At 43.2% G+C, this 14,620-nt stretch overlaps 1 protein-coding gene and 1 non-coding gene across 2 annotated transcripts; both read left to right on the forward strand.

The window, feature by feature from the left end:
- The first annotated feature begins 317 nt into the window (after positions 1 to 317).
- rpl30 (ribosomal protein L30) lies at positions 318 to 7,750 on the forward strand. Its single transcript, XM_041190032.1, has 4 exons — positions 318 to 494; positions 3,320 to 3,465; positions 5,948 to 6,078; positions 7,653 to 7,750. The coding sequence occupies exons 1-4, from the start codon at positions 474 to 476 to the stop codon at positions 7,700 to 7,702; spliced, it is 348 nt and encodes a 115-aa protein (XP_041045966.1). The 5' UTR covers positions 318 to 473; the 3' UTR covers positions 7,703 to 7,750.
- Positions 6,340 to 6,471, forward strand: LOC121279446. The gene has a single exon (XR_005943393.1). It is a non-coding gene; the product is annotated as a small nucleolar RNA SNORA72 (small nucleolar RNA).
- Positions 7,751 to 14,620: the final 6,870 nt, after the last annotated feature.

The raw sequence follows: 14,620 nt of genomic DNA on the forward strand, positions 1-14,620 counted from the left end.
AGGGGGTGGGAGGGGCTGCCAGCGTTACTATGGAGATGGGCGGAGCACATGTGGTTTCCCCTCCCCTCTCCTTGTGGGGGGGCGGGGGGGCAAAAAAAACCTCGGGCCACGCTGTCACGTTGTTGGGCAACGGTCACTCCGGCCGCGCTCATTGCGTCGCCCACGTAACCTTCAGGCCTCGCCCCCGTGGGTCTCAAGTGATACCGGTCACGCCTCTTGCGTGGCACACGTGCCTACTGGTCCGTGCCCTTTGCGGGGCAGGGGACGTCAGCGACATCTCGCGATGGTGGAGGAAGGAGGAAAGCCGGGAGGATTCTGGGATATCCTTCCTTTTCTCTCACCGGCCATCTTGGGTTCGCCTCGCCGGCTCTGCCGCTCCTTCTTCGGCGGAGTTTAAACCCGCGCTGCCGACTTTCCTCCACGCGCACTCTCCTCCCTCACCCTGCTCTTCAGGCTAAGGAAGCAGAGGCAAGATGGTTGCGGCCAAGAAGACGGTGAGTCTCAGGCTTCTTTCCCCCCCCTCCCCCCTTAGAGCGCGGCCTAGGCTTCACGTGGAGGAGCGGCGGAGGGACAGGGAGCATAAGCGGGAGGGGAGAGACGGGGAGGCCCCCAGACCTCCGGGGCCTGGCCGCCTTGCAGCCTCGCTCTTGCCTTTTGCTGAGCGGGGAGCCGGGCACCAGCTCTCCATAGACGGGAAGGGGAGGCCGGGGTTGGGCGGGAATGTCCGTTTTCAAGCCGCTTGATTACTGACTGAACGGACCCGCCAAGGCCCTGGAGAAAGATGATTTTAATAAAATGGGTGCAGGGGGTGAGAATGGATCTGACCCAGATAAATTGGAAATCAAAGGTTAACTGACTTTAAAGAGGGGAGAGCTCGGTCACAAAGGGGGGTGGGGGGGGGGGGGGCGGTGGTGGGGGTGGTGTGTGGAACAAACCCCAAAGCTCCCTGAATGACGAATAAGAGACAGATTTAAGATGAGGGAAAAGTGGCTTGTGTCAGATGGATAATGCAATCGAGAATCAAACTGAATGTAGAAGATCCAGGGAAGAATTGGAAAAGCAAACAAGAGAAGTAAGGAGAGTATGAGAAGAGGCTGGCAGCTGATGTAAAAAGGAATCTCAAAGGTTGTTTTTGGTTGTAAGTAGATGCAGCGGCAAGTGTCAGGGGACTGGTGAATTGTAAATGTTACACACCCTTGCTCAAAAAGAAGGGTGTAAAGATAAGGCCAGCAACAACAGAGCAGTCATTTAACCTCAAGCTTTTAGAAACTATAATTCAGGACGATATTAAACTTGGGCAAGTGTTTAGGACATGGAATGTGTTGCCTGCTGTGGTGGAGGCAGGTTCAATTGAGACATTGAGGAGGGAATTAAGTTGTATGAAAAGGAAAAATGTGCAGGGCTACAGTTGGGCTAGTGGCACTAGGTGAATTGGTCCTTCAGAGAGCCAGCACAGAGATGCTGGTCTAAAAGGCCTGTGCTGTAACCATTCTGATTCTATGAAATGGAGAGCAGGATTGTTCTCCAAGCAGAGGTTAGGGGTAGATTTAATAGAGGCATTCAGTAACAACTTGCATTTATATAGCACCTTTATATTTTTAATCTCTCCTGGGATATGGTGTTGCTGGCATTTGTTGCGCATCCCTAATTGCCTTTGAACTGAGTGGCTGGCTGGGCCATTTGAGGGCAGTTAAGGGTCATTTCTGTGGATCTGAAGTCACATGTATGCCAGACTAGGTGAGGACAGCTCATTTCCTTCGCTAAAGGACATTAGTGAACCAGATGGAGTTTTACAACAATCAGTGGTAGCTTCATGGTCACCTTTAGTGCGACTAGCTTGCAGTTCCATTTTTTTAATTAATCAGTTGAATATATTCATTGAATTCAAATTCATCAATTGTTGTGGGGTTTGAATTAGTGACCCCACAGTATTGCTCTGGGCCTCTGGATTACCAGTCCAGCGACATTACCACTATGCCACCATCTTCCTAAACGTAAATGAACTAAGATGCTTCATGAGCATTATCCGATAATTGACACAAGCCACATGAGATATTAGGTTGGATGACCAAAAGCTTAGTCGTTGAGGTGGGATTTTAAGCAGTGGATCAAAGAAGGAAAGAGAGGCGTATAGCTATAAGGAGGGAATTACATAACTTACAGCCCAGGCAACTGACGGTACATCCAGTAGTGGTAAAGTGATTAAATTCAGGGGTCCACAAGAGGCTAGATGCAGGAAGGTTGTGGAGATGTAGGAGATTAGAGATGGGGAAGGGTGAGGTCATTGGGAGATTTGAAAACGAGGATGAGCAGTTTTTACAAGTCTTCATTTCTCTGCCTGAAGGTGGGTCTGACTCAGTGCCTCAACCTCCAGTTTGGGTCGATGCAAGGAGGCAGTTCCCAAATCCACTCCAGCCAGAACCAGGATCAAACCCCGTGCTGGTGGCAGCACTCTGATCCACACAACTGTCCAGCCAACCTTCCCCCCACCCCCAGGAGTTACATGCATGTCCAGAGCTATGAATAGTGATGGTAGATGCTTCAGTTGATGTTTAACATGTTTAGCTGCGTTATGAACTTCCTTGGCCATCAAGCCCTGGTGTGGGACTCGAACTTGGAGCTTCTATGTTAGGGGCATGGATGTTACCCACTGCCCCCCCAAGGCCACCTGTTACAGTTATGGTCACTGAACTGGCAGCCAGAGTAGCTTAGTGGGCACAGGGGCAATGGGTGAGAAGGAATTGGTGAGTTAAGAAATTGGCAACAGAGTTATGAAGGAGCTTAAATTTATGGAGGGTGGAAAATAGCTGGCTGACTGTTCAAAATCATGAAACTTGCCACTGGGAGGAGGGTTGATAATGAGAGGGGTAACACATTTGAGGTAGTTTGCAAAAGAGCCATAAAGGAGGTGAGTTTTTTTTTTATTCTGAGAGTCATGATCTGGAAAGCTCTGTCTGAAAGATTGGTGAACACATTTAAGATCTTCAGTGAAATGGAAGGGGAAAAGATTTGCGGGGCTATGGGAAAAAAGCAGAGGGATTGAGACTTATTGGATACGCCTTTCAGAGATACAGAACAGGTGTACTTGGCCAAATTGTGAGAAATAATTGTAAAACCTACTTAAATTTGGGCTGGGTGCACCCGTTACTGGCAGACTATAACATTTAGTTACAATTTCAATGGTATAATTCCAAATGCATCTGATGTCTAAACTTAGGAAAAAAATGATACATTGAGTATTTTGAGCGTTTTGGAGTATTGGTTTGTATGGTTTGCTGTTTATGGTTTCTTTAAAAAAGGACTTGTTTTTTGATTGCAGAAAAAGTCATTGGAGTCCATCAACTCCAGGCTCCAGCTGGTTATGAAAAGTGGCAAATATGTGCTGGGCTACAAACAGACTTTGAAAATGATTCGTCAAGGCAAAGCTAAGCTGGTTATTCTTGCCAACAACTGTCCAGCCTTGAGGTAAGCTGAGCCATTTTGTGAAGTAAATGGCAAATTAATGTTAACTCTTACCTGTCCTTTTCATTTGTATACTTCAGGTCATAACCAAGTAGAATCATAGAATGGTTGCAGTACAGGAGACCATGTGGCCTGTTGTCTGTGCTGGTTCTCCGTAAGAGCACTTCAGCTAATGCAACTTCCCAGCATTCTCTCTGAAGCCACACAAGTTTTTTCTCTCTTTAGTTACTTATCCAATTTGCTTTTGAAAGCTACAATTGAATCTGCATCCACCACTTTCGGTGCATTCCAGATCCTAACCGCCTGCTGCGTTTTTAAGAAAAAGTTTTCCATCATGTCATTTTTTTTAATCACCTTAAATCAGTGCCCTCATTCTTGACTCTTCTAATGAGAACAGTTTTCTCTTTATTCTGTCTGGACCGCTCATGATTTTGAACACTTCCATCAAATCTCTCAGGAGAACAGCCCCAGCTTCTCCAATCCAGGGACACAACACACCTGCAGCCCATCTGAGAAATAAGTCTTCACTTTAGAATGCACACAAACTGAAACAAATTCTGGGACTGTGCAGCAAGCCTACGTCTGAAGAAGGGTGACTAAGACTCCCATGATGACCCCAACCTGAAATATAGAACTTTTTTTTAAAATGAACTTCAGACTAGGCTCCCTGTTTTTTAAAATCTTACAGCTGCTCACTACCGTTTCCATTGTTAATTTTTATATATATATATAAATAAAAAAAGAGTATGTTTATAAACTGGAGATGGTGTCACTTCTGGCCTATCAGCCTTGCTCAGTAATCCCCATCCTCTGAACCCATTTGACCCAGAAAGTGCATTTAGTTTTGACTCCCTGGGTGCAGTCTTATAGCAACAGCAAAGTGGTTCTGATGCTGGAGATCTGCTATAAAAGCAGAAAATGCTGGATATATTCAGTGAGTTGTGCAGCTTCTGTGGAGAGAGACAGAGGTAATGTTCAAGGTCAATGACCCTTCATCAGAATGGCAGTGTTGTCAATTGGATGTTAAATCTGTTTGGGATAGATGTAAAATACAAATGTACAAATTAGGAGTCCAGAATCTATCTAACTCAGCCTTAAACATATTCTTTGAGCCTCTTGCTCTCTGAGGAAGAGAATTTACAGACTAATAACCCTCAGAGGAAAAAAATCTCCCCTCCTCCATCTTAATTGGGAGATGCCTTACTTTTATACTGTGTCCTTATTTCTAGTCTCTCCTGTAAGGGGAAACATTCTTTCAGCATCCACCCTGAAGAAGAGTCATATGGACTCGAAACGTTAACTCTGTTTCTCTCTCTACAGATGCTGGCGGACCTGCTGAGTTTTTCCAGCATTTTTTGCTTTTTGTAGAGCCTAGCTGTGTGCAAATTCACTGCAGCATTTGTCTTGGTAAACCACACTTTTTGGCATCGTTATTTAAATTAACTATGGTGATGCATTGTTCTCTTGTGTGCTTAAATGTGTTCCATAAATTAATGCACAAGGAACTTTTCCTGTATTCAGCCTCTTCATTTTGTATCACCACTCCCACCATCAAGAAGTTGACTACTTAATCAAGTCTTAATTAATGTGTGGAAATCATTGCTAATTCTGTATTTATGTTGTGTAGCTTGATGTTACTGGACTTGTAATCCAGAGATCTGGACTAATCTCTGGAGATAAAGTTCAAACTCCACCATGGCAGCTAGAGGAATTTAAATTGAATTAATTAATCTGGAATAAAAAGCTAGTCTCGTTCGTAATCGTGAAACAAACGATTGTTGTAAAAACCCATTTGGCTCATTGATATAGTTCAGGGAAGGAAATCTCTCCTTAACAGTCTGGACTCCAGACCCACACCAGCGTTCTTGTCCTCTGTAATGACCTAATATGCCATTAGATGACTCGAGGGGAATTGGGATGGACAATAAATGGTGGCCTTGCCATCAGTGTTCACATCCCATGAATGAATAATATTTTGGCAGAAGGTTTTTTGTGGTGTTTTGTGTATTTTTCTGATTTAAGAGACTTATAACCATTCTGAGTATAAGTTAAAGTTGGCAGTGGCTGCATTTGGCACATTCCTCTGCTGTTGCAATGCGGGTGTTCGTCATTTAGTTAGAGCACGTTAAATTTAGTCCAAATATTTGTGTAAGATTGCCCAAATGTAATATGCCGTCAAATCAGTCCATTCGTGAGCTTCAAACCAACCACCCTGCTGGCTGAAAGAGTATGTGTGCCATTAGGGCACCATGGTAATGCCTGAACAGGATTCTATGCATCCTTTACACAAAATAGCTAAGGTTGAAATCACCCAGGTGGATTGCCTGCAGTGATACAAAGGCTGTCCTTTACTACTTTTCCATACCATTGTCCATATCTGGAGCACCTTGTTTTACATTGGACTGATTTGTCATTTGTAATGACTTGATGAAAATCTGTAAATGTAATGATTCAATTTTGATCTGAATTGTATTTATTGTTTCAGGAAATCAGAGATTGAGTACTATGCTATGTTAGCCAAGACTGGTGTGCATCACTACAGTGGCAACAACATTGAACTAGGTACGGCTTGTGGTAAATACTACAGAGTGTGCACATTGGCTATCATTGATCCCGGTAAGTTTGCTCAAAAACATGCTTTTTTGTGGGTTGGTCAGCCGTTAAAACCCATTGAAAATAAAACATGTGTTTTTGTCGTTATAGTAAGGCACTAATGTATACTGTAACTTTCACATGATTGTGCTTTAATTGATGTGAAAGTGACTACGGAGGTCATATTGATTGTTGCTGTGCAATACACATATGCACAGTGTGTGAATGGTAGTGACTTGCATGCTTTAGGCACTAACACTTGAATATATACAAGAATTTACTTAAATGCGAATATTCTCGCTGGCTTGATTTTTGTCTCCGATCAAGTCAGGCTAGACATTCGCTAGATTAATGCTGTGCTTATTGTCTGCAGGGCTAGTTTGTTAAGTCCTGTTGTAATATTTGCCAGCAACAACTTTATTTTGCTACATTATATAATATACCTGCTCTGTCACGTCTGAAACGCAACAGGTTTTTTGTCCCAATTAGTATGAGACAACACATTTTAAAGAAACAAAAACAGAAAATGCTGGAAAAACTCAGGTCCGACAGCATCTGTGGAGAGAGAAACATGGTTGACGTTTCAAAGCCGTATGACCCTTCTTCAGAGCCAAATGGACTCAAAATGTCAACCCTGTTTCTTGCTCCGCAGAAGCTCAGACCTGAGTTTTTCCAGCATTTTCAGTTTTTGTTTCAGATTTCCAGCATCCGCAGTAGTTTGCTTTTACATTTTAAAGGGACATTGGTTTTGGTAGTAACATGGTCCTGTACACTCGTTAATGTATGTACATGGATTGGTGTAGGGGTGATGTGAGGCTGCTTTGCACAAGTACTTTTGAGTCCAGTGTGGGTGTACCTATACCAGATGGACTGCAGCTGTTCAAGAAGCTGGCTCACACTGTCTCCTTGAAGGCTTTTGGGGATGGACAATAAATGATAACTTTTTCACCAACATCCACATCCCAAGAAGGGATAAATGTAAAATACAAGTTATATGGAAGTGATAAGTATTAACTCAAGATTCATAAGTTTCATCACAACTCCATTACTTTTGTGCACTGCCCATATTTGCAAAACCTTCCAAGGATTTGTGTATGTAAACTCCAGATCCCTCTGTTCCTGCTTTTGTTGTTCTTGCTACCCAAATGAATCATTGCATTAGATTTCATGTGCCCTGCCAGCCTGCCTGTCCCAGATCTCTATCACAGTCCTTCCAAATTTTGTCACCTGCAAATTTTGAAATTGTCTTCCCCATTCAAATTTAGGTCATTAACATAAATCAAGAAAAGCAGTAGTCTTAAAAGCAGCTCCACCTTCCTCCAATCTGACAAACAAGCATTCACCACTACTGCTTCCTGTCACTCGGTTAACTTTGTTATCTATCCTGGCACTATCCTCCTTATTACCTGGGATTTAACTTTGCTGACGAGTCTGTCATGTGGCAGTTCAGTAAATGTTTATAAAAATGATTGACTTCAGTTCTATTCCAGCTTTATGAAATATAACAGTAAAGGCCAACATTTTGGACCTGACTGCCAACCTTTTATATTGTTATTGAGTCAAGTTTGCATTACTGAACTGTAGGTTTTCTCTTTCAGGTGATTCTGACATCATCAGGAGCATGCCAGAGCAAATCAGTGAGAAATGAACGCCTGCGACTGAAATATTTTACAAATAAAATTATTCTGTGAAAAGACACTTGGTTTTGTTTTTAATACATGCTTAATGTGACACATGTGGTAACAGAAATTCTTTTTCATACTCTTGAGCGTGCAGTCACTTGATTTTGTGAATATACAAGTCTTAGCTAAGGGAACGTTAATGAGAACACATTTGATACAACTTTTATATTCTCTTGCATTTGGATGATTGGGCATTAATCTACTTTAAGGTGACCTAAATGATTGATGAATTTGGTAATTTCTCTATCCTTATTTCCTCCTGTGAAAATCCAGAACTTTGGGCTTATTCTTAAAATTATCCAGCTAAGGTTGAAATCGGGAAGCAACTTCTTGTTGCAGTGGAAATCGAAGTACTGCACACCCCCCCCCCCCCCACACACACACCAAAACCCAACAAGACTCAGTCTGATTTAAATATTTTGAAAATTGAGATTTATAGATTTTTGTTAGGTAACAGCAAAAAGGAATATGATGCTGAGGTACAAATCTAATCTAATAGAATGGTGGAATAGTCTGGAGAGTCTAAATTAGCTCCCATTCTGAAGAGCCATGCTTTATGCATTTCCTTGGTATTGTACTTAGCTTCGTAGGATAGTTCCTGTAGCCATAGTTGCATGCGTTACAATGGAAGTTTTGTTTCCACCCCCACCCCCCTCAAAAAAGTTTTGGTATCTAAATATATTGCTGGGGGTGGAGGGGGGAAGATAGAGATTTGAAATATAACTAGCCCAAACGTTTGAGGTCAACGTTATGTTCTGTCTGTATTTTGCAGCATCAATAACCAGTTATGGTATTATACATGGTATGATACAATGTGTATTCTGTTAAAATTTGCAGGAATGATTAGCTGCAGCAGTGGGCTCAATATTCCATGGATTTTAGCAATTTTTTACTGATCTTAATCATGTGTTTGCATCTGGCGGAGGGGGGAGGCAAAAAAATGGAGCTAGTCATATGTGTATGCCAAAAATTGGGTTGTTGATTCGTTTTTATTTATTACAATAATTTTTTTGGTATATATCCAAACTTAGCCATATGTCATAGATCACAACGTATAAGACCGCCCCATTTTTCCAATCCCAAAAATTCTGTTTTTGCATATACTTGGCAGATAAGTTGACACCCCCCTTTTCAGCCACGACATGCTAATATTCAAATGTAAATCCATTCCAAGAAATTTTTAGGCAGTGGTTTTTGTGCATTTCCATGGAACGGTTGGATGGATAAGTATGAAGTTGTGGAACGACAATGTGTGGAATAGGCCTACGTAAGAATATAGATTATTAGTGTGGGGCATACTCTGATATATAACCAATGAGATCTGTGAAGAAGTAACCCACATTGCAGTTATACAGGGGTCTAATGTTCACAGTTCATCCTTTGCACTTTTCAATAAGCTATTCATAGAATGCCTTCACATTGAATAGAATAGTTGGATGGTTGCGGGGGGGGGGGGATGCTTCACAGTAGAAACATGCATGCTGTCGCACTTAACAAATGTTTTGTGGTGGTTTTGTCATCAAATCGTGGGATGCAGTTAATGGACAAACTTATTGGATCATTCAAAAAATGCAGAATATCTGAATTAATGAATGAAGAGGGAGATGATCTGTTGTGGAGCAATAACTTTGAAAGCAAAAGCAGCATATTTGACTCTGGGATCTTTGCAATGATGCAGTAGCCAGGGTGACTCAATTCATTCAATAAACTATATTGGATGCTAAAGACAATGAGTTTATAAGCCGTGCAGCATTAAAATCAATTACTGGTTAAATTTTTTTCATATTTCAAAATGGTGACTACTCACACTGGCAGTTCATAATACTTGGCATATAAATCAAAACCCATTTTTGGGATGATTTTTGGAGGTTTTGATGGTTGATTTATGTGTCATAGTCTGGTAGTTAGTCTTTTTGTAGATCTGACACATTTTCAGTGACATAAGTTTGCTTAACTTCTGTAGAAACTGACTTGTATAACAGTCCTTTTACAGGAACTTATCACAGGCAATCTGATTTTTAAATTTCTTTATCTCGTGCTGTTTCTTGGAAGATTTTGCACTTTGAATTCTTGCAGGTTTAAAAACCCAAGATTTGTCACCATATCTTTGCTCCAGTTCCTCCCAAGTTTATTGCGCTGCATTAGACATTAGCATTTACTTAATTTCTTGCCTTTTTAAAAAAAAAAGTTGCAGTACGGTTTATAGAGTACTGCAGCTCCAAAAACACTGTCCAGGCCAGAACAATCACTTGATTGGCACCGCAATCACCACCTTAAAATTGCTTTCCCTTGACCACTGGTGTGGTGTGTAGCATTTACGAGATTAATCAGTAAAGGAATCAAAGGTTATGGGGAAAAGGCAGGAAAGGAGTTGAAGATTATCAGCCATGATCTCATTGGTGGAGCGAGCAGACTCAATGGGCCAAATGGCCTACTTTTCTCCTATGTCTTATACACTGTAGCAACTTGCAAAGTTTCTTTGACAGCATCTCCCAAAATCTCAATCTTGTGCCTAGAAGGATAAGGGCAACATGCTTGGAAACATCATCTGCAAGTTCCCCTCCCATGTCTTGACTTGGAACTGTATCATCGCTCTTTCACTCGCCGATTCAAAATCGTGGAATACTACCTAACAGCCCTATGGGTGTCCCTTCTCTATGTAGACTGCAGCAGTTCACGAAGGTAGCTCATTGCTACCACCTTGAGGGCAATTAGGGCTGGGTGATAAATATTGGCATTGCCAGAACTCCCAAATCCCATGAACAAATTTTCTTCAAAGCCTCTTTTGTAAGTTTTACACTAATAACTACTAGAGCAGATTAAAACAGTACATTTCTGGTGTTTGCTGTATGTATGTTGTGAACTACGGGTGAACATTCATTATAATGCAAATCATGTACGTAGAGTGGCATTAGCAAAACTTATTGCAGACTAGACCGGTGAGGGGCAATTGTGCTGCAGCTAGTTTATAATTTGGATTTTTTGGGAGAGCATTAAATGATGTATTCAAGTGCTCTTTTGAAGCGTCATGAGGACTTGAAATGTCAACTATGCTCTCCTCCGCTGATGCTGCCAGACCTGAGTTTTTCCAGGTATTTCTGTTTCTGTTTTTGTTTTGGATTTCCTTAAACACAAACCTCACTCTTGTGCCTATGGGGGCTATTATGCAGCCTTGCTTGACTCCAGTTCCAGACTTTCAAGGCGATTGTTTCAGATCTCCCACTCAAGGTAGTTGCAGTCATATCATCATGACACTATTTGTAGGATTGAAGAAGTTCCTTGGACTTCCAAATCGTTGGGGCACAATCCACAGAGCCTCACGATTTACTGAGTCAAATGCTTTGGTCAGGCCAAAGAACGCAATGATGAGTTCCTGGTGGTATTCTTGAAATTTTTTTTGGATTTGTCTGTCAACAAAGACCACATCAGACATTCCTCTGGAAAGTCTAAAGCTACACTGTCTCTGGAAGGATTTCCTCAGTCACAGTAAGTAGGTGTCAGGATTTTCCCTGCTGTGGACAATGGGGGAAATACCTCTAAGTTTCCACAACATGATTTATTTATTTCCCTTTTTGATGATAGTTATAGTTATCACATTCCTGAATTTTTTTTTTGGTTGGGGAGGGGGTCTTTTTCTTCCTGAATCTGTAGGATGGGTGTATGGAGACGTGATGTAGGTATAGGCCAGCTTTGAAGGCCTCAGCTAGAATACCATTGGGGCCACAGACTTTGTTTTTCATCTGTTGCAGCTCTCCCAGTGACGGTGGCCCACCCATGGGCTCTACCACAGGGTACTGGGGAATAGACTGAAGGATATCAGCTGCAACTGTGGATTCGCAGTTAAGGAGTTGTTCAAAATGTTCTTTCCAGTTTTAACATGATGTGGTCATCTTTAAGAAGAGAAACACCATCCTGTGAGTGAAGGACATTTTGCTCATTTGAACTCTGTCTATGGATGGCCCTGGTGGTTTCAAAAAAGCTTTGCATGTTATGATCAACATACTATTGGATCTCTTGGGCTTTCTCTTCCCTTTACATGTCCTTTACCTTCCTAATTTGTTTTTGTATCAGCCTTGATCTGTTGCTATGCTACCTTTTTGGGTTGTGACCTGCCAGGCAATGAAGGCTGCTTGTTTTAGTTCCAGGAGGTAACATATTTGTGCACCATTTTTGTCAAAACAGTCCTGATGACAGCTATGCTCAAACCCAATGGTCTAGATACAGGAGTCTAGGACAGCTGACTTCATTTGATCCCACTGTTCTGGAATTGAGTTGGATGTGAGAGGATTTTGCAGATTGTTGGCATTTGGAATTCCTCTCTTTGGGCTGTTTTAGGGCTCAGACATTGATCACGTTCCTCTTGGATTTTTGGGCCTTGCAGGGTCTAGGTAGATGTTTGTCACTGATTGAACAAGCCTATGGTCTGCCCAGCAGGTATTAGTGCCACCATGGATCGAGTGGTAGGAATCACCTTGAGCTTTGGCCTGAATAATGAAGTAATCCAGGAGGTACCAATGAAAAACATTAGAATAGTGCAAAAATAAAAACAAAAAAACTGCGGATGCTGGAAATCCAAAACAAAAACAGAACTACCTGGAAAAACTCAGCAGGTCTGGCAGCATCGGCAGAGAAGAAAAGAGTTGACATTTCGAGTCCTCATGACCCTTCGACAGAACTTGAGTTCGAGTCCAAGAAAGAGTCGAAAAAAAGCTGGTTTAAGGGGTGGGGGGGGGGTGGGGTGTGGGGGGTGGTGGTCGGAGAGAGAGAGAGAAGTGGAGGGGGTTGGTGTGGTTGTAGGGACAAGGACAAACAAGCAGTGATAGAAGCAGATCATCAAAAGATGTCACCAACAATAGAACAAAAGAACACAGGTGTTAAAGTTGGTGATATTATCTAAACGAATGTGCTAATTAAGAATGGATGGTAGGGCACTCAAGGTATGGATCTAGTGGGGGTGGGAAGAGCATAAAAGATTTTAAAATATTTAAAAATAATGGAAATAGGTGGGAAAAGAAAAATCTATATAATTTATTGGAAAAAAACAAAAGGAAGGGGGAAGCAGAAAGGGGGTGGGGATGGAGGAGGGAGCTCAAGACCTAAAGTTGTTGAATTCAATATTCAGTCCGGAAGGCTGTAAAGTGCCTAGTCGGAAGATGAGGTGTTGTTCCTCCAGTTTGCGTTGGGCTTCACTGGAACAATGCAGCAAGCCAAGGACAGACATGTGGGCAAGGGAGCAGGGTGGAGTGTTAAAATGGCAAGCGACAGGGAGGTTTGGGTCATTCTTGCGGACAGACCGCAGGTGTTCTGCAAAACGGTCGCCCAGTTTACGTTTGGTCTCCAATGTAGAGGAGACCACATTGGGAGCAACGAATGCAGTAGACTAAGTTGGGGGAAATGCAAGTGAAATGCTGCTTCACTTGAAAGGAGTGTTTGGGCCCTTGGACGGTGAGGAGAGAGGAAGTGAAGGGGCAGGTGTTGCATCTTTTGCGTGGGCATGGGGTGGTGCCATAGGTGGGGGTTGAGGAGTAGGGGGTGATGGAGGAGTGGACCAGGGTGTCCCGGAGGGAGCGATCCCTACAGAATGCCGATGGGGGGGGTGAAGGGAAGATGTGTTTGGTGGTGGCATCATGCTGGAGTTGGCAGAAATGGCGGAAGGTGATCCTTTGAATGTGGAGGCTGGTGGGGTGATAAGTGAGGACAAGGGGGACCCTATCATGTTTCTGGGAGGGAGGAGAAGGCGTGAGGGCGGATACGTGGGAGATGGGCCGGACACAGTTGAGGACCCTGTCAACGACCGTGGGTGGAAAACCTCGGTTAAGGAAGAAGGAGGACATGTCAGAGGAACTGTTTTTGAAGGTAGCATCATTGGCACAGATGCGACAGAGGCGAAGGAACTGAGAGAATGGGATGGAGTCCTTCCAGGAAGCGGGGTGTGAGGAGCTGTAGTCGAGGTAGCTGTGGGAGTCGATGGGTTTGTATTGGATATTAGCGGACAGTCTATCACCAGAGATTGAGACAGAGAGGTCAAGGAAGGGAAGGGAAGTGTCAGAGATGGACCACGTGAAAATGATGGAGGGGTGGAGATTGGAAGCAAAATTAATAAATTTTTCCGAGTCCCGACGAGAGCATGAAGCAGCACCGAAGTAATCATCGATGTACCGAGAAAGAGTTGTGGAAGGGGACCGGAGTAGGACTGGAACAAGGAATGTTCCACATACCCCATAAAGAGACAGGCATAGCTGGGGCCCATGCGGTTACCCATTGCCACACCTTTTATTTGGAGGAAGTGAGAGGAGTTGAAGGAGAAATTGTTCAGCGTGAGAACAAGTTCAGCCAGACGGAGGAGAGTAGTGGTGGATGGGGATTGTTTGGGCCTCTGTTCGAGGAACAAGCTAAGGGCCCTCAGACCATCCTGGTGGGGGATGGAGGTGTAGAGGGATTGGACGTCCATGGTGAAGAGGAAGCGGTTGGGGCCAGGGAACTGGAAATTGTTGATGTGACGTAAGGTGTCAGAGGAATCACGGATGTAGGTGGGAAGGGACTGGACAAGGGGAGAGAGAAGGGAGTCAAGATAAGGAGAAATGAGTTCTGTGGGGCAGGAGCAAGCTGAGACGATCGGTCTACCGGGGCAGTAGAAAGTGCATCTGACTTCTGCAAGCAACACTGGGCAGTCCAATACTCTTGTGTATTGCTTGGAGACTTAAGAGCATTTTAGCAGAGCATAAATGATTGCTTTTCCTGCTCTCCACTCTTAATTAGCACATTCTTTTAGATAATATCACCACCTTCAACACCTCTTTGTTCTTTTGTCTGACACCTTTTGGTTATCTGCTCGTATCACTGCTTGCTTGTCCCAACACCCCCCCCCCCCCCCCACCCCTTAA

The sequence above is a fragment of the Carcharodon carcharias genome, chromosome 6, assembly GCF_017639515.1.
Source record: "Carcharodon carcharias isolate sCarCar2 chromosome 6, sCarCar2.pri, whole genome shotgun sequence".
Classification (NCBI taxonomy): Eukaryota; Metazoa; Chordata; class Chondrichthyes; order Lamniformes; family Lamnidae; genus Carcharodon; species Carcharodon carcharias.